Raw genomic sequence first — 19,353 nt, forward strand, 5'->3', positions numbered from 1 at the left:
CAGAGAGCCTCCAGGGGGGTGGTAGAGGGTGTTTTTACCCTCCCCCAGCATCATGGAAGGCTTTGGAGCTTGGGGAGGATGGAACACGAGACTACTGGGGCCATCAGAAGTTGAGAAACAGGCTGTTTCTGGCCTCCAGAGGGCCTCCAGGAGGTGGGGGAAGTGATTTCACCCTCCCCAGGCATTGAATTATGGGTGTGGGCACTTGTGCACGCATGATAGGGCACACACATACACTTTCGGCACCTGAGGAAAAAAAGGTTGCCCATCACTGTGCTAGAGGAAGTGATACTTTTTCATTTTTGCTTCGTTGCTATAATGGTCCTATTTGACTGTTAAAATTTGAGAAAAGTATCATGGGAGGAAGGGTTGGGTCATAACTTACCTTACTGCTGGTTCACTTCCTCCAGCACCGCATGGGCACTCATGCGTGGTGCCAAAAACAATCAAAATTAAACATTAAAAAAGCCAAAAACAAGATAGCAACCACATGCACAGTGTCAGAAACTCGAATTCTGCACATCCTCAGAAGAAGAAAAAAATTAAAAATAAAAGTTTTTTAAAAATCCAAAAAAAAGAGAGAGAAGACAACAAGATGGCTAATTCCAAAAAATATTTTTTTTTAAAAGATGGTGGCGTCCAAGGATGGGCATTGACCAAACTGGTTCATTGATGTCATTCTGACATCACCAGCAGGTCAATACTGGTTCAGGCGAATCAGTCCAAACCGGGACAGTTCAGTTGCAAACACATAATCATATTTTCTTCAAATTCCTATGAGTGGCCTCACACATCCACAATGTACAATAGAGATGCTATAGTAAGTGATGCTTTTTCATTTCTGTTTCAATGCCATAATGGTCCTTTTTAACTGTTTAAATTTTGGAAAAGTACCATGGGAAGGAAAATTCAGTTGCAAACACATACCATATTTTAGGTGTATAAGACACACTTTTTTACCTCAAAAAACTGTGTCAAAAACTGTGTGTGTCTTATCCACCAAATGTTGCCTGGGGGAGAGTTGGGTGAAGGTCAGCAGCAGCAGCAGCAGCAGCCTTCCCGTAGTCCTGCGGCAGCAACTTTTCATGTAGTTTGGCAGCTGGCTGCCACTGTGGACGCCAAAACATGAGAAAGCTGCGGAGAAAGAGCTGCTGCTGGTGCCGCTGCCAAACTGTGCGAGAAGCCACCACTGCTGGACTATGGAAAGGCTGCTGCCACTGACTGCCACCACCGAAGCATGTGAGAAGCCACCACTGCCGCTCTAGGGAAGGCTGCTGCCACTGCCGCTGACTTCTGAGAGAGGCCGGCTTCTCTCAGCGGTCAGCAATGGCTGTAGTGGCTTTCCTGTAGTTCAACGGCAGTGGATGATCTTAAAAGAGAGTTGAGAAACATCCACAAACTGGAGGACGAGAAAAGATAATCCTTCCTCATTTTCACCAGAAGGGATTCTGATTCTCTTTTAACTGCCCTTTCCCACCCAGCAGAGCTTTGAGGGACTGCTAGGTTAAGAGTCAATTCACCAAACTGAGTGAATCAAGCCGCACTCCCATACTCCAGAAAATACATGCTTGGATGGGGCGAGAGGGGAAGGGGAAAGGAATTGCCTTTCCATTCATTCTGCGCTGAAGGGACCGGAGCGATGTCTCCACTTTCCCCCCCTTCTACATGCTGCTGCTGGCTGGTCCCCAGAGAGATAGAGGCAGAGAGACAAGAGATAAAGAGAGAGGGGAGAAGTGAGAGGGGGAGGGAATGTGAGAGAGAGAAAAGGAGAAAGAGAAAAATGAGAAAATGATGGAGGGAAAGAACAAGGGAGAGGAAGAACAAACAAATGAGAGAGAGAAGGGGAGAGAAGGAAAAAGAGGGAGAGGGAAGAGAAAAACAGAAATGAAAGTGAGAAAGTGAGAGAAAAATGAGAGAAAAAAGGGGAGAAAAAGAGAGAAATGAGAAAATAATGGAGGCAGAGAATGAGAGGAAAGAGAGAGAAACAAAAGAGAGAGAAAATGTAATGTCAGAATGTAAATCATAATGTAAAAAACACCCAAAGAAGAAGAGAGAGAGAAAAACCATCCCTCACCTGTTTTTTGAAACAGTTCAAGAATGAACACACACACACACACACACACACACACAAAGGGGGGGAGGAGACAGGGATGGAAAAAAAGAGGGGGGAAGTGAGAGGGGGAGGGAATGAGAGAGAGAAAGGGAGAAAGAAATGAGAAAATGATGAAGGGAAAGAATGAGGTAGAGGAAATAAAGGCAAAAGAGAGAAAGGAGAGAGACATGAGAGAAAGATTGAGAGAGGGAGAAGAGAGACAAATGAGAGGGAGAAGGGGAGAGAAAGAAAAAGGGAGAGGGAGAGGAAAGAAAGAGAAAAACAGAAATGAAAGTGAGAGAAATGAGAGGAAAAGGGGGAGAGAGAAATAAATGAGAGAGAAAAGGGAGAGACAGAGGGAGAGCTATACAGAAATGAGAGAGGCCTGGAGGGAGAGAATGAGAGAGAGAGAAAAGAGAGAGAGAGAAGTGGAGAAAAAGAAAGAAAAGGGAAAGAGAGGGAGCAAAAGAGAGAAGTGGAGAGGAAGGAGGGGGGATGGAAAGAAGGAAGGGAGGGAGGGAGACATTCCCCACAGAAAACACTGGGTGTCAAAAACCCACCCACTCGTGGCTGGAGAGGTTACTATTACTATCACTATTTAATACTACACCATTTGGTTCAGAAAACTTTTTCCCTTGTTTTCCTCCTCTAAAATCTAGGTGTGTCTTACACACTGGTGTGTCTTGTACTGCAAAAAATACAGTAATCATATTTCCTTCAAATTTCTACAAAATGCCTTCCATATTTCCTTTGAAAAACAATTTAAATATTTTGGACTCTCCTCTGCAGGCTTGGTGGAGAGATCGACAATGAATATACCATGAGGCCTCTTACAGAAGTATTCAGGGAAAACCAGAGATTGAGAAACTTATGCTTGTCCTTTGAGAACCCAGATGAAAGAGCAATGGAAATTCTGTGTGAGGGCCTGAAACATCCACAAAGTACAATAGAGTTGCTAGAGTAAGTGATACTTTTTCATTTTTGTTTCATTGGCATAACGGTCCCTTTTGACTGTTAAAGTATTATGGGAGGGGCAGTTCAGTTGCAAACATATAATCACATTTCCTTCAGTTCCTATAAAACAAACTGTCCCTCCCATCAGAGGTGGGTTCCTCCCATTTGCTTCCATGCTTGCTTTGAAAAACAATTTAAATTTTTTGGTCTGTTTTCTGCAGGCTTGATGGAGAGATCGCATCAGGGGTGGGTTCTAACTTATCTTGCTGCTGGTTTGTTTCGTCTCGGGGGAAAAGTTGAAAACAAGATGGTGACCACATGTGTGGTGCTGGAAAACCAGCTTCCGAACATGCTCAGAAGAAAAAATAAATAAAATAAAATTTAAAAATAAAAACATAAAAAACCATGACGGCGCCCACAGACTGGCACTGACCTAACCGGTTCCATGATGTCATTATTACATCACCAGCAGGTCACTACTGGTTCTGGTGAACCAATCCAAATGGGAAAAACCCACCTCTGATGGGAGGGACAGTTCAATTGCAAACATATAATCATATTTCCTTTAATTCCTATGAAATGCCTTCCATGTTTGCTTTGAAAAATAGTATAATTTTTCAACTGTTTCCTGCAGTCTTGATGGAGAGATCACCAAGGAATCCACCATGAGGCATCTAACAGAAGTATTCAGGGAAAACCAAACATTGAGAGTGTTAGGCTTGTCCTTCAAGAACCAAGATGAGAGAACAATGGAAATTCTGTGGGAGGGACTGAAACATCCACAATGTACGATAGAGATGCTACAGTAAGTGATGCTTTTTCATTTTTGCTTCATTGGCATAACGGTCCATTCTGACTGTTAAACTATCATGGGAGGAACAGTTCAATTGCAAACAAATAATTATATTTCCTTCAATTCCTATGAAATCCTTTCCATATTTCCTTTGAAAAACAATTTATTTTTTAAAAAAATTCTCTGCAGGCTTTATAGAGAGAATGCCAAAGAATCCACCATGAAGCATCTAACAGAAGTCTTAACGGAAAACCAGAGATTGACAGATTTATTCTTGTACCCCGATCACCCAGATGAGAGAGCAATGGAAGTTCTGTGTGAGGGGCTTAAACATCCACAATGTATAATAGAAACGTTAGTGTAAGTGATTCTTTTTCATTTCAGTTCGACTGGCGTCATAGTCCTTTGATGGGCAATATTCTGGAAAAGTATCATGGGAGGAGCTGTTCAGTTGCAAACACATAATCATATTTCCTTCAGTTGCAGTAACATGCTCTCCGTGCTTGTTTTTCAAGAAATATTTCCACTTTGTTGGACTCTTCTCTGCAGGCTTGGTGGAGACATGGCCAAGGAATCCAACATGAGGCCTCTTACAGAGGTGTTAAGAGAAAACCAGAGATTGCAATACTTATGCTTGTCCTTCTATTGCCCAGATGAAAGAGCAATGGAAATTCTTTGTGAGGGCCTGAAACATCCACAATGTACCATAGAGACGCTAGAGTAAGTGATGCTTTTTCATTTTTGTTTCATTGCCCTAACAGTCCTTTTTTGACTGTTAAAGTATCATAGGAGGGACAGTTCAGTTGCAAACATATAATCATATTTCCTTCAATTCCTATGAAATGCTTTCTATGCTTGCTTTGAAAAAAAAATTCATTTTTTTTTTACTGTTCTCTGCAGGCTTGATGGAGAGATCGCATTGAGGGTGGGTTCTAATTTATCTTGCTCCTCCCATGCCATATGGGCACATAGGTTCAGTGACAAAAAAGCCGGGGGGGGGGTTGCAGCCAAAAACAAGATGGTGACCACATGCACAGTGCTGGAAACCCAACTTCCACTCATACTCAGAAGAAGAAAATAAAAAAAATTAAAAAATATAATGCCCACAGACTGGCATTGACCTAACCAGTTATATGATGTGTGACATCACCACCAGGTCACTACCGGTTCCGGTGAACTGGTCCAAATGGGAGGAACCCACCTCTGATGAGAGGGACAGCTCAATTGCAAACGAATAATCATATTTCCTTCAATTCCTATGAAATGCCTTCCATGTTTGCTTTGAAAAAGAGTTTAATTTTTTTCAACTGTTTTCTGCAGTCTTGAAGGAGAGATCACTAAGGAATCCACCATGAGGCATCTAACAGAAGTATTCAGGGAAAACCAGAGATTGAGAGAGTTCGTCTTGACCGACAAGAACCCAGATGAGAGAGCCATGGAAATTCTGTGTGAAGGGTTGAAACATTCACAATGTACAATAGAAATGCTAGAGTAAGTGATTCTTTTTCATTTTTGTTTCATTGGCATAATGATCCCTTCTGACTGTTAAAGTATCATGGGAGGGACAGTTCAGTTGCAAACAAATAATAATACTTCCTTCAATTCCTATGAAATCCCTTTCACGTTCGTTTTAAAAAACAATTTAAATTTTTTCAACTGTTCTCTGCAGGCTTAATGGAGAGATCGCCAAGGAATCCATCATGAGGTCTCTTACAGAGGTATTCAGGGAAAACCAGAAATTGAGAAACATATGCTTGTGTGTCAAGAACCCAGATGAGGGAGCATTGGAAATTCTGTACGAGGGGCTGAAACATCCACAATGTTCAATAGAGATGCTAAAGTAAGTGGTGCTTTTTCACTTGTTTTTCATTGCCATAATGGTCCTTTTTGATTGTTAAAATTCCGGAAAAGTATCATGGGAGGCACAGTTCAGTGACAAACACATAACAATATTTCCTTCAATTCCTATGAAATGCCTTCCATGTTTGCTTTGAAAAACAATTTAAATTTTTTCGACCATTCTCTACAAGCTTGGTGGAGAGATCGAGATGGAATCCACCATGAAGCCTCTTCCAGGGAAAACCAGAGATTAGGAAACTTATGTTTGTTCTTCAAGAACCCACATCAGGGGTGGGTTCCTCCCGGTTTGCACTGGTTCACCTGAACCTGTAGCGACCAGCTGGTGACGTCATGATGATGTTAGTGAAACAGACCAGTCGTTGCTGGTCTATTGGCACCATCATATTTTTTGGGTGGTTTTTTTTGCATTTTTGTAGTTTTTTCTTTTGTGCATGCGCAGAAGCAGGTTTTCGGCACTGTGCACCTGTCTCCATTTTGTGTTCAACTTTTTTCCCATGAGGCACGGTCACACATCATGGGAAGACATGAAGTGACAATGAGGTAAGTTAGAAACGAATTCTGCATTTATTGCCATCCTGCACAGTCCGAACAGTGAGAGAGGAAAGAGGGCGAGTGTCTTCCACCCCTCTCCATTGACTCTCAAATGTTTCAGATCTAAATTGACCATCCCAGATAAAGCATCCTGCAGTCTCATCTACAAGACAGAATAGAGAGAGAAAGAAAGTAAATGAAAGGGAGGGGAGAGAGAGAATGAAAGAGAGAAAGAGAGAAAAAGAAAGAATAAAAGAGAGGTGGAAAGAGTGATCGGCTTCTGCAGGGCTTTTGGGTGACTGCTGCCCACAGCTGCCTCTGGTCCCCTGGATGCACCACTTTCTTCCTTTTCTTGCCACTGCTGCTCTACTGCTTACTGGATCAGTACATTTCAGACTCTATGTGTGTGTGTGTGAGAGAGAGAGAGAGAGAGAACAGATGCTGCACTGGGACTGATTTATTTATTTATTAGATTTGTATGCCTTATGGGAGCAACAGCCCTCTCCTGTCCTTCAGTGGGAAAAAAGGAGGGGGACTTCACAAACAAAAGGGAATTTTCTCTTTTTGGTAACAGAACCAAAGCTAAAAAAAACCTGGTGGGGAGAAAAAAGGGGAGGTTAGGAATGAGGGAAGGAAATTTTTTTCACTGTTTTAACTCTGTAACAACACCTTTCCCAGCTACTGCTTTCTCAGCTCAGCAGCAAAACTTTTCATTTTTTCAAGGTTAGTCCCTTTCTTCCGGGAGAGGGAAGATTTGGGGGGGGGGAGAGAAAGAAGGTGGCATGGGATGGTGGGGGGTGGTAGGATCATCTTCATCTCAGCCGGTTGCTGCTTCCTTGAGTCCCCTCAACTTTTCAGTCCTAGAAAGCGGCTGAGAAATGCCCTTCTGTTTTGGAGCCATGCACCATTTTTTTGTCCTTGCCTCCTTCCCATTTTAATTTGTTTTTTCCCCTCCCACCTTGAAATGAACTTCAAGAAAAAGGAAGCGAGGGGGTGGAAGGGGGTAAGAAGGATGCAGGAGTGGAAAGGGAATGGATTGGGAATGAAGAAGGCTTCCTGGCTCAGGGAAGGTTTGGAGAATCCAGAGCGTGCCTTTTCCCTTCACTCTTGGGGTGCTTTTATTTCCAAAGTCCCCACCCCTATTCTCTTTTCCTAAAAATGGAGCTCTTGATCCGAAGCAAGTGGTGTGAAATGAAAGTGAGATTTAAAGAAAACAAAGTTGAGCTTGTTTGTATGGAAAACAGTTTTTCCCAGATTCTCAACATGACACTCCTCACATAGAGATTTTTAAGTGATAGTTTTATTAAAATTTACTATAGCATAAAATATAATTTTTAAAAGATTTTTTGAAGGGAAGGGAGAAATACAAGATGAAGAAAACAGAGAGAAAGAAAGAGAGAAAAAGTGTTGACTTCTGATTTTTGCCAACCTAGTAGAATACTAATGCAATGAAAACCTCTCTCTAATTAAAACCTCTCTCCATGGAACCAGACCCTGGTGCCCCAAAGTTTGGGTTCAGTTGGTCACATCTGGCAACAGCTAGCACACGGAGCCATATCGGAGGGCACATGAGACTTTGCCCTGTATCAGCTCCAGCACGCATGCGCACTGGCCAGATAATTTTTGGCCTTCAGAAAGGCTGTTTCGCCTTCCGGTCTCTTCAGGGAAGTGAAGCCCCAGAGGCAAAAAAAAATCCCCTAATGGACAAACCGGAAGTTTGGAAAATGTACTTCCGGTTTGCTGTTGTGCTGTTTTTTTCCACTCCGGAGGGGACAGGGAAGCTTCCCTGGAGTGCAAAAAACTTGTTCTGATCCTCATATAAAAAGATTACAACTTTTTCCTAACTCGCTGCCTACCCAGCCTACAAGCTGGCCAGATGGACAGCCAGCATCCCTCCCTCTCGAGCTCAACGCGGTCTCTGGGATCCAGGACCATAACCTCCCTGGTCCCAAGAAAGAGGGGTGGCAGTCTTGGCAGCTAAGACCCTTTTCTGCATTCACATCAGACATGTAAACAAAGCCTAACACGGAAATCCCCATCGGTACATTGTGCCGATCAAAGGGGCTTCTCCAAATCAACTTTCTCTTGAATGAAAAACACAGCTGGGGAAGAGGTTCCCAGGTGGGGGGGTAGCACAAAGGAAGTGAAGACCCTCTCCCCCCTCTCTTTCTGATTTTCTCTTCCCCCCTCTCTCTTCCTCCCTCCCTCCACTTCTCTCTCCTTCTCTTCCTTGTTAAGCTCGCCTCCACCTAGCCTACAAACTAGCCTCCCTCTCAAGCTCGGCACACTCCAAGTAATCAGCGCAGGGCTGTCCAGCCAAGGAGAAAAGCAACTACTTAGTCTGCAGAATGGGAGATGGGGGGAGAAGAGAGGCAGGGAGTGCATGGAAGAGGTTCTGAGGTGTAGGGGGCACGAAGGAAGAGAAGATCCTCTTCCCCCTTTTCTGATTTTCTTTTAATCATATTGACCTGTTCATTATGTTGACCTGTTGTCTTTTGCCAACGTATCCACTACTCCCATCAGCTTCCGGGCAAATACTGAACAAGGATGACCTTGAAAATCTCTACATCTCTATATCCCTCATGTAACATCCCCTCCCAAGTTCCCACAGCAAGAATACATTCTAAAGCATAAAGTGTGGCAGGCCAAAGTCTCCAAGTTAACAATGGCTTTAGCCTGACATAGTGTATGGTACCTCTACCATACAAATCCAGATAAAACTTTTTGCCATTGTTTAAATCTTAACTTCATTTTATACTTTAACATAATTGTTCTGAAATACCATTAGCATACAATTCATGTTAGTCATGGTAGTACTCATACTCAATTTGAAAACCAGTCTTTCCCATGTCCATTTTGATTCTCCATTCTCATATTTTTTTTGTTATTTCAATTTATGTATTAATTTTCCATCCAACAAATTCACAAAATGTTTCAGTTTTTCCATTAATACATTTATTCCCTCCAAGGGAGTTTCAGCTGTTAAAACCAAATTGTTTATAAATTCCCTTAATTTATTAAGTAATATAATTAGTTTCACCCCAGTTATTCTCTCACCTTGTTTTATATCTTTAGTAGAACCTCTAAAGCCAAAATAAACAAAAGTGATAAAATGGACAACCTTGTTTTGTCCCATTTTGAATTTTACAAGATTAAGTCATTTCATCATTATTTATGTTGTTGGTAATGTATATATTTAGGAATTTAGGAATTTCTAGAAGGTGCTTTAAAGAATCCTATGGAAGGTAAATTGCAAGTGTTCTCAGGATAAACAAGCCTTTAAGTGGGTTATATTTATATTGTGGCTCCATTAGTGAGATCGGGGAGAAGCTGCAATGTGAAAACTAAAACGTTCAGAGTATAAATTAAATAAGCTATGGTAAACATCAGTTTATACATTTATATTTGTTTTGAATATTATTCCTCTGATTGTTTAGGTTTTCCTTTTTTGCTATGGGGGTTTTAAATAAAGTTTTAATATTTGATTCCTGCTCTTTTGAACCTACAGTTCTTAATGAGAATCTATTTACTTACTTTGTGGTTTTTATTTTCTTGTTTAACAAAAGCCTGTTACGGGCTTTTTTCTTGTTCTTATTTTAAAAAGTAGCATTGAGATGATTAAAACTTTGTTAGATGTAGCAATAGAAGTGATAATACCAAAATTACCGTGATAATAATTAAAATCTTAGATCCAGCAAAAAAAATTGTGATATTCTGTCTCTGAGTTCTTCTGACCTCTTACTCAGCGTTTTTTGAATATTTTTCTTGTAGTCTTTTGGAATGACAGTAAACCTATATCTTAAATAACCCAAATGACAAATAAGAATGGCAAAAAAAGAGGCAGCAAAAGGGAAATGACTCTCATTCAGTAACTTTCCATCACACTGACTGCTAGCAAGATTATTTTTAGAGGCTGGTATTCTGTTCTTATAGAAATCTTTAAGATCCATATTTCAGAGACAGCACAATGAGTACTCACACGTACACTATAGCAAGGTGAAAGAATTATAGGAAGCATCTAAGACGCTTTGCCACTGCATTGGATCACTCTGCTGTGGCTTTGACCTTTTATTTCTGGTAAAAGGAAAACCCAACAAATTCTTGTCAATTTTGCTCCAATATAGTTCAAATTGATAAGTGATCATTATTTCCATTAATACAAAAGAGATTATTAGATGGATCTCACCACAGCCCTGATTGGGACATTATTAGGGACTTTTGTTCAGATATTCACATACAATTATTTTTCATTATAGGTTGAATGAAAAATACATTATACAGAATGGAAAATGGAATGAAATGGACCCTACAGCTGCGGTAGAATCTCCAGCTAGTGTGGAAGGAGGAGTGAAGAGACTGGCAAGCTTTGAATCCTTGCAGAACAGGAACAGACATAGACTTAACCACTTTTAGAATTCCTGAAACCTAAACTGTTCCCAAGATAATGCAGCCGGTCCAGTGAAATTTTCTTATCAGCTTATGGTGTCATTCTGATTTCTTGGACCTGACAATGGCTAAGCCTCAGCTATATATGTGGTTCTTGTTTGATTGATGTATGTTATTTGTATTCAGAATATGGTAAAGAAGAGTTGGAACTTAATATATTCAAGTAAAAACCTGAAAAACTTTCTTTCGGGCACCATGCAGTTAGTCCTCTACCAGTTTTCACACTATAAGAGATCACATGATAAAAATTTGAACGCTTCGCAATTAGCATGCATTTATGAATTTGCATTGTCCTGGGATCATTGATCACCTTTTGCAACCTTCTGACAAGGAAAGTCAATGGGGAAGCCAGATTCACTTTATAATCATGTTACTAACTTAAGAACTTCATTGATCCCCTTAACAACTGTGACAAGAAAGATAATAAAATGAGGCAAAACTCTGTTAATTTAACTGTTTTAGTAATGCAAAATTTGGGCTCAGTTGTGGTTGTAAGTTGAAGACTATCTAATTTTAACTGAGAACGTTCCTCTCTTTTTGTAAGATTTTTTTTAAAAAAATGTACGAACATATAAAATCAATGAATGAACAGTGTGGCACTTGGGTATTATACATTCTAATATAAATAAAATTAGTAAAATTAATCATAGTTATTACATTTAATAAACTTATATATTTCTAATAAAGATACACAATTATATTAAGTTGTAATCTGTCATTATTCAATTATTCAATTTTCTCTTAATATTATTTTTATTTTATTATACAGTATTACCTCTAGATACGAGCTGCTCCACATGTGAGTATTCCAAGTTACAAGCCACGACGCGAGCGAAATTTCTGTTCGACACCCGAGCTCAAATTCAGGATACGAACTGAGCTTCCACTAGGTGGCGCAAGAATCCTTGCTTCTGGTTCTCTTGGCGTGAAAAACAAAGTCTAAAGGCATTCGTTCGAGATGCAAGTTGATCGACTTACGAGCTCGGGTCTGGAACGAATTAAACTCGTATGTCGAGGTACCACTGTATAAAAGTACATACACTACTACTATATTCTCCCATCTCTGATTTCTGTCACTTATTCTAACTTTTAATCATGTCACCTTTTACTAAAAACATTTTCTTTCTATTCTACCTAATTTTTAGTCTCCTATCTTAAAAAAAAAAGCAAGAGAGAGAAAAGGAAAGACAAATCATAACAACCACAAAAAAGAAAAATTATGTATCCATCATCTTTTGTTTGCTTCAATACTTTAATCGGTATCCTTTTTTTGACTTGCCTTCCAAATTCCTCTCTTGAATCTTTGACTGCCTCTGTTTCTTGGCTATTCGATCTAGGTATTCCTCCCACCTCTGCCCTCTTCTACTGCCTAGTTTCCAATATTTCTGCCCAGGCCCTTATCTCCCTATCAAATGTATCTTCCAACTGTCTTAACATATTTTCCTTCTGATTTAATTCATCAATCACTGTTATTTTCAGTGTTATCTCCTCTTTGTCTTCTTCCTTCATTTCTTCTGTTGACTCCTCCCTTTCCTGGGCATCTTGGTCTTTACTCATCATCCTTTGTATAATATTTTCCAGTTTTTCCATAATCTCCTTAAATCCTTTCTCTATGATGTCTTTTGTGTTTTGAAAAATAATAAATTTCCTTCAAAATTTCATTTCTTCCTTATAAAGCATCTTATTTTGTTTTAGAGGAATCAGTTTTTGTCCAGCAATCAAAGAACTATGAAGGTTATCCAGAAAGTAAGGTTATAAGGCATGTAGCTCTCGTGGAAAATGTTTGAGGCGGGGAAGTGGTATTACTATCGTGTAGCGGGAAGCCAGCGCAAGCGAACGAGCAGTGCCAGTGGTCAGTAGACAGGGGTGGGTTACTGCCCAGATGGGGGGAACTCAGTGGGGTAGCAAAAATAGAGCTCCATCCCAGAGCACCCAATTTGCACTGAAAGATGTTGAAAGAAAATGTTACAAGTTAAATGGAGAATTTATTGTAAATGAGAAATAGAAATCAGATGGAACCTCTATTATATCTGTAGAATTCTGCTTGCTCACTTTGTAATGATTAGATTAAATGGGACTATAAGAAAGTCTACAGAGGTTTATTTTAATAATCATAATCTCAACCAAGATCTATGCAAAAGAATCCATATTGGACATTCCTCTCATTGCCAAAAATGCTAAGTGTCTGTAAACGCCAGTAGTAAAAGTTAAAGAGCACAGTGAAAAATAATGGAATTTAGGTTAAATATAAAGAAAATGAAAATGATGACAATTGTCAGTCCTAAGGCTAAGGAATAGCCTTGGGAATGACAATAAAGATATATATACGTAGTTCTCAATTTAGGATTGGTCACCTAGCAGCCGTTAGAAGTTATTGTTATGTTCCAAGTTATATTAAGAACCTATCTCTAGGTAAAATTCTGGTACCTGTTGATAAGCAGAAAAACCTCCCAAGTAATGTTAAATGTTTACCTGTTTCCTATTGGTTGTTGCGTTTGGCGCCAAGATCAGTTCGCTGTCAGCCGCCGCTTGTTGCTGGGCTAAATGTTATAAATAGGACGGCTTCTGGTATTACGCGTCTTCTGTAGAGAGCGCGCCTAAGCGAAAGTGTTACAGCCGCTTGTTAACCTCCTGCTGTGAATAAAAGAAGAAATACTTAGAAATTGTGTATCGCCTTTATTACAGTGGCGACGAGGGTCTAAGGGTGATTTTTTTTTTAACAAAAAATCATAATGTCGACCCCATCTATAATTCAGCCTCCTGAGCTATTTGACCCCGAGAGGTCAACATGGATTGCCTATATGGCAAAATTTGAGATATTCCTTGAGGCAGCAGGAATGAAGGATGCAGAAGACGGAAGGAAACGAGCCTTGTTCCTCAATTACTGCGGAACCCAAATTTTTGATTTAGCGGGCACACTGACTGATCCGGAGCCCGCCAACGCTGTGCCATGGGACACCTTGCGGGACAAATTGGCATCCCATTTTAAACCCACAAAACCTGCTCGGGTGTACCGGCATATATTCTCGCGCACAGCCCAAGCTGAAGGCGAGTCTATAAACCAATTTGCTACTCGCCTTAGAACAATTTTAGCTAAATGCCAGTTCGAGAACCCTGAGGCACGCTTAACGGATGCCATTATTTTTGGCATGCGAAATGTCACTATTCGGAACAAGCTCCTGGCTACGGAGGAATTTCCCCTACAAGATGTTATCAAAGCGGCACAAACAGCTGAGGTAGCCGAAGCCGCTGCAGCTGATCTAAAATCCAACGACAAGCTGCCAACTGTGCAAAATTTCTGACGCTCCTCGCAATTCTGGATCGCGTCCCCACGACTACCATCCTCAAGACCTCGACTCCTATGAAGAATACTGCTGTCAAATTCGGGGACCACCTGTGAGACAACCCCGTCAACCCTTCCAGCCCTGTGTCGGATGCCGCGGCCAGCACCCAAGATCCCGATGCCCCTTCAAGGACGCCTTCTGCCGCCGATGCGACAAGCGGGGCCACATCGCCGCCGTCTGCCGGGCCGTTCTCTCTGATGACATCTCGCCCAACCAAGATGGGCTTCCAGCCTTTCCTGCCCAGCGCTACTTTCGCCCATTCAGACAGCAAGGCAGAGGAAACAGACGTCCCTGGAGCTCCCGAGGTAACAAATATTACACTGACTGTGGCACTTATTTCCCCCCCCCCAATAAAATTGTTGTCCCACTCCTCCTCAATCACCAGCCGTGCCACATGGAACTTGACACTGGCTCAAAGTTCACCTTAATGCCGTGGCATAAGTTGCGGCTCTATGTGCCAGCATTGTCTCGGGACTCTTTACAACCTCTGGACATTGTCATTAATGACTTTCAGGGACACCCAATTCAAATCTTGGGGAGAACCAACGTACCGGTCACTTTTAAAAATGTCCCTCATGTATTGCCAATTTTAGTCATTGAAGGGGCAAATCACTCTTTGTTGGGTTTAGATTGGATGGCTCCCTTGGGGTTGGCTGTCACTGGCCTCCATAAATTGGCCACCTGGGGCATGCCTAATTTCATCCATGAGTTTCCTGAGGTATTTCAAGAGGGTTTGGGTACATACAAGGGTCCTCCTATCTCCTTTTCCTTGGACCCTGCTGTTCCTCCCCTTCGCTTAAAGCCACGAAGGGTACCTCTCTCCTTATTAGAGAAGCTGGATGCCCAACTTCAAAAGCTTCAACTCCAAGGGATCCTAGTCCCGGTTGAACATGCCCCGTGGGAGACCCCTATCGTGACCCCCTTAAAGCCCGACGGCACACTTAGAGTATGTGCTGATTATAAATCAACTCTGAACAAAGCATTGCAGCACAACTCTTACCCCATTCCGGTGGTACAGCAGTTGCTGCATACACTAGGGGCTGGCAAATTGTTCGCAAGGCTGGACCTTGCCCAAGCTTACCAACAATTAACCGTCGATGATGCCACAGCCTTGGCTCAGACTATTGTTACGCACCGAGGTGCCTTTAAGTGTACAAGGCTCCAATTCGGAGTCAGTGTGGCCCCTGGTATTTTTCAACGATTGATGGAGAGACTGTTATCTGGCCTTAAAGGGGTAGTCCCCTATTTTGACGACATCCTGATTTGTGGTGACAACCCAGGGCACTTACATCGTAGAATTAGACAAGTACTGTCTCGCCTGTGGGATAAGGGGTTACGACTGAAGCCAGAAAAATGTGTGTGGGAGACCCCTTCCATTGAATTTTTGGGATTTCGTATAGATGCACAGGGCATTCACCCCACCGATGATAAAATTAGGGCTATCAAGGAGGCCCCTGCCCCCACATGCAAAGCTGAGCTGCAAGCTTTTTTAGGGCTCTTAAATTTTTATTCCGTCTTTTTAAGACAAAAGGCATCCGCGGCTGAACCGCTACATAGGCTACTCCACAAAGGGGCAGTGTGGGAATGGGGTGAAAGAGAAACGCTGGCTTTCAAAGCTGTCAAAAATCTTTTGACATCAGATAGTGTTGTTATCCAATACAGCTCGACCCTACCCCTTAGGCTCACATGCGATGCTTCGCCCTATGGCGTGGGCGGAGTGCTCGCCCATGTTTTCCCTAACGGACAGGAAGCCCCTGTGGCTTATTTCTCCAGGACACTATCCATGGCCGAGCGGAACTATGCCCAAATCGACAGAGAAGCCTTAGCACTGGTGGCGGGAGTGAAGAAATTTCACCATTACTTATTAGGTCGACCCTTCCAATTGGTCACTGACCACAAACCTCTATTAGGTCTGCTCGCCACTGGTCGTCCTACTCCTCCATTTATGTCCCCCCGTATGTCCAGGTGGGCAATATTCTTAGCTGGGTATGATTATGTGCTCAGCCATAAAGGGGGCTCGCTCATAAACCATGCAGATGGACTGAGCCGCTGTCCCTTAGGTCAGAGGGTAGAAGACCCAGCCCCTGCAGCTGATGTTCTCTTATTGGAATTAAATAATGACCCCTTAGTTACGGCCAAAGAAGTGGCTATTGAAACGGAAAAGGATCCGACCTTACACAAAGTATTACAATACATTTTAAAAGGGTGGCCACCCAATGTAGAAGACCCTGGGGTGGGGGACTACAAAGCTAAACGTTTGGAGCTGTCAGTCATGCATGACTGCATATTATGGGGAGATAGAGTGATTATTCCCCCCACCTTAAGATGACAAGTAATCAAAATGTTACACCTGGGGCACCCGGGGGTGGTCAGGATGAAAGCCCTGGCCAGAGGCTATGTATGGTGGCCTGGATTGGATAAGACTATTGAGGATTGGGTTGCCACATGCGCACAATGTCAAGCAACGAGGCCAAATCCACCGAAAACCACCCCTGCACAGTGGGACTTGCCACAAAGTCCATGGTCAAGAGTACACATAGACCTTGCAGGACCATTAGGCAATCAAATGTTTTTAATCATAGTGGATGCATATTCCAAGTGGTTAGAAATTCTTTTGCTGGGGTCTACTACCTCCTCTGCTGTGATAACTGTTTTAAGGAGGTTATTTTCCATACAGATGTTATTGTGTCCGACAATGGCCCACAATTCACTTCACGGCAATTTGAAATGTTTTTGGCACATCTGGGGGTCCGACATGCTCTGACATCGCCCCACGCAGCATGGGCTAATGGGATGGCGGAGCGTTATGTCTGTGTGGCCAAAGAGGCCATTAAAAGGTCATCACCAGGGGAGATGCAAGAGAGGCTGGACACCTTCCTCCTTACTCAACATATTACACCCAGTTTAACCACTAACAAAAGTCCAGCCGAACTGCTCATGGGGAGAAAGTTGAGGTCTCCCCTGGACAGATTACACCCCTCTTTTGTACAAAGAAAAAATGTAACTATGTTTATGCCAGAAAGGGAAATGAGCATTGGTCAACCAGTATTTGTTAAAAATTTTGACAGGGGCCAACAATGGGAACGTGGCACGGTAACCGAGCAAACTGGCCCAAAGACTTATATTGTCAAATTAACTGACGGACGACTATGGAAACGACATATAGATCATATAAGGGGAAGACAGGAAACGGCCATTATAAGACACAATGAGGGAAACAATAATAATGGGGTCTCTACTCCTTCACCACCCGCAGGGGGTTATAACAGACCGGTAAGGAATCAAGAACAGATAGATTGGGACTTACCTGGATACCCTGACCTCTCCAGCACTGCCCCTTCACCGCAGCTGGCCAGCCGTGGAGGATCGTACTCATCAGGTCAGGAAGAACCCTCCTCTTCCGTAGACACCCAAGTATCCCATGATCCTCGCCGATCCGAAAGGACACCCAGAAGACCTGCCCGGTTGGATGACTACATTACTTACTTGTCAGAATAAAAGGGTGTAAATAAAACTAACTAGAAGGGGGAGGGGTGTTATGTTCCAAGTTATATTAAGAACCTATCTCTAGGTAAAATTCTGGTACCTGTTGATAAGCAGAAAAACCTCCCAAGTAATGTTAAATGTTTACCTGTTTCCTATTGGTTGTTGCGTTTGGCGCCAAGATCAGTTCGCTGTCAGCCGCCGCTTGTTGCTGGGCTAAATGTTATAAATAGGACGGCTTCTGGTATTACGCGTCTTCTGTAGAGAGCACGCCTAAGCGAAAGTGTTACAGCCGCTTGTTAACCTCCTGCTGTGAATAAAAGAAGAAATACTTAGAAATTGTGTATCGCCTTTATTACAGTTATGACAGATTCCCCCCCCCCAAAAAAAGATATTTACAAACCCAACCCTGAAATTCCAACAGATGTCCCGTCATGGTCACATGACTCTATTTTGGGCACTCAAGAACTGGCCTAAATTTATGGCCATTTTCAATGTCACATATACCATATCTTTCAGACTATAAAATTTACCTTCCACCCCAAAAAAGAAGGTGGAAATATTGGTGCATCTTATATACCAAACACACCCATTTTTGGCCTTCCAAAGCCCAGCCTCGGCATCCCATTTTTGTGAAACATTTGTCCATTTTTACAAAAATTGGAGTGTGTTTGCTTTTCCCCAGCCCCCAGGAGCACTGTGCAGACTTCCCAGGCTCTCTGGATGCCCTGTTTTTTTCAAAAACAGGTAGAAATGGGTCAATTTTTGCAAAAACTGGAGTCATGGAGATTTGGAAGCCCTGCAGAGTGCTTCTGGGGGCTGGGGAAGGCAAAAATGCCTGTTTTGTGAAATATGGGCGCACAGAGGGTTGGGAGGTTTGCCAAGTGATTTTGGGGTCCAGGGAGGACAAAAACTTTTTTCTCCTTATTTACCTCTTTGAAATCTTGGTGCATCTTATACACCAGTGCCTCTTATAGTCCGAAAAATGTGGTAAATCACATGACATGTGATTTACATTTTTGCGGAAAAATTGTGACTTTCTGTTTTTAAGTAAAAAAAACCCACTCCATGGAAATAATGACCCTGACATTTGCTTAATGGCTGCCAACAAAGCAGTTGTAAAAATTGGATGCAGTCACATAATGACCTCTTTTATACAAACATCACAACTTACAGCCATGATGGGCAGGATCGATTATTGCTGTAAACCAAGAACTGAAGGGGTGGATATCTTTTCCTTTGAGGATCAACCATCAATAGTAGAGAAATAATCAGTCAGGTAATGCAAGTAGGAGGAGAGTTGGAGTAACAGGTATGTCTTTATAAGTGAAAGTGATCTTTACAGCAGGTATAAAAGTGAGTGAACATACTCTGCTTAGCAATTCAGGATCAGATTGTCTCTATAACTTTTCATCGCAAAGTGGGTAAGTCTAAACACCATATTATTCAACATGGATCAGCTGATACTTGTACGATATTTTGGTGAATGAGCACAAACTTTCAGACAGGAATGTAGGAAATGGCAGTATTTCCTTGTACTTTAAGCAATGAAGGGTTAGCAAGCAGCAATTTCATATCACTCACCCTGGAGTGTAACTTGATTCGAGAAAAGCTGTTCCCTTGTACAGCAAGCATCAACCAGAAGTTAAACTCAGGTAGCGGGCTAAGGATGTGGGTACCTGTATTGTTTCAGATATTATTACACAGACAATTTGCAGATCACTTTGGTTTCAGTGTTTTGATAGTTGGGATGGGGACTGATTCAATGTGAATTTGATTCTGTCCTTGGGAAAGACCCAGGTCAAAGATCTACTTTCTCCCACTCTACTTCTCCCACTTAATACCACAAT

General features: G+C 42.1%; 1 protein-coding gene and 1 long non-coding RNA gene across 3 annotated transcripts in view; both read left to right on the top strand.

The window, feature by feature from the left end:
• Positions 1-11,376, top strand: part of LOC139155496 (NACHT, LRR and PYD domains-containing protein 12-like) — a 41,174-nt gene extending 29,798 nt beyond the window's left edge. The window contains exons 9-15 of one of the 2 annotated variants that reach the window (XM_070730644.1): positions 2,882-3,052; positions 3,681-3,851; positions 4,029-4,199; positions 4,320-4,559; positions 5,160-5,330; positions 5,509-5,679; positions 10,487-11,376. In XM_070730644.1, coding sequence (XP_070586745.1) covers positions 2,882-3,052; positions 3,681-3,851; positions 4,029-4,199; positions 4,320-4,559; positions 5,160-5,330; positions 5,509-5,679; positions 10,487-10,643 — 1,252 coding nt within the window. In that variant the 3' untranslated portion in view covers positions 10,644-11,376. The remainder of the gene's footprint in view (positions 1-2,881; positions 3,053-3,680; positions 3,852-4,028; positions 4,200-4,319; positions 4,560-5,159; positions 5,331-5,508; positions 5,680-10,486) is intronic. The other variant, XM_070730646.1, reaches the window with a different exon arrangement.
• A 227-nt stretch (positions 11,377-11,603) lies between these two features.
• LOC139155498 (uncharacterized) lies at positions 11,604-17,832 on the top strand. The gene is made up of 3 exons (XR_011557081.1): positions 11,604-11,692; positions 13,362-14,325; positions 17,277-17,832. It is a non-coding gene; the product is annotated as an uncharacterized lncRNA (long non-coding RNA).
• The last annotated feature ends 1,521 nt before the right edge of the window (positions 17,833-19,353 follow it).

Source organism: Erythrolamprus reginae, unplaced genomic scaffold (assembly GCF_031021105.1).
Source record: "Erythrolamprus reginae isolate rEryReg1 unplaced genomic scaffold, rEryReg1.hap1 H_23, whole genome shotgun sequence".
NCBI lineage: Eukaryota > Metazoa > Chordata > Lepidosauria > Squamata > Dipsadidae > Erythrolamprus > Erythrolamprus reginae.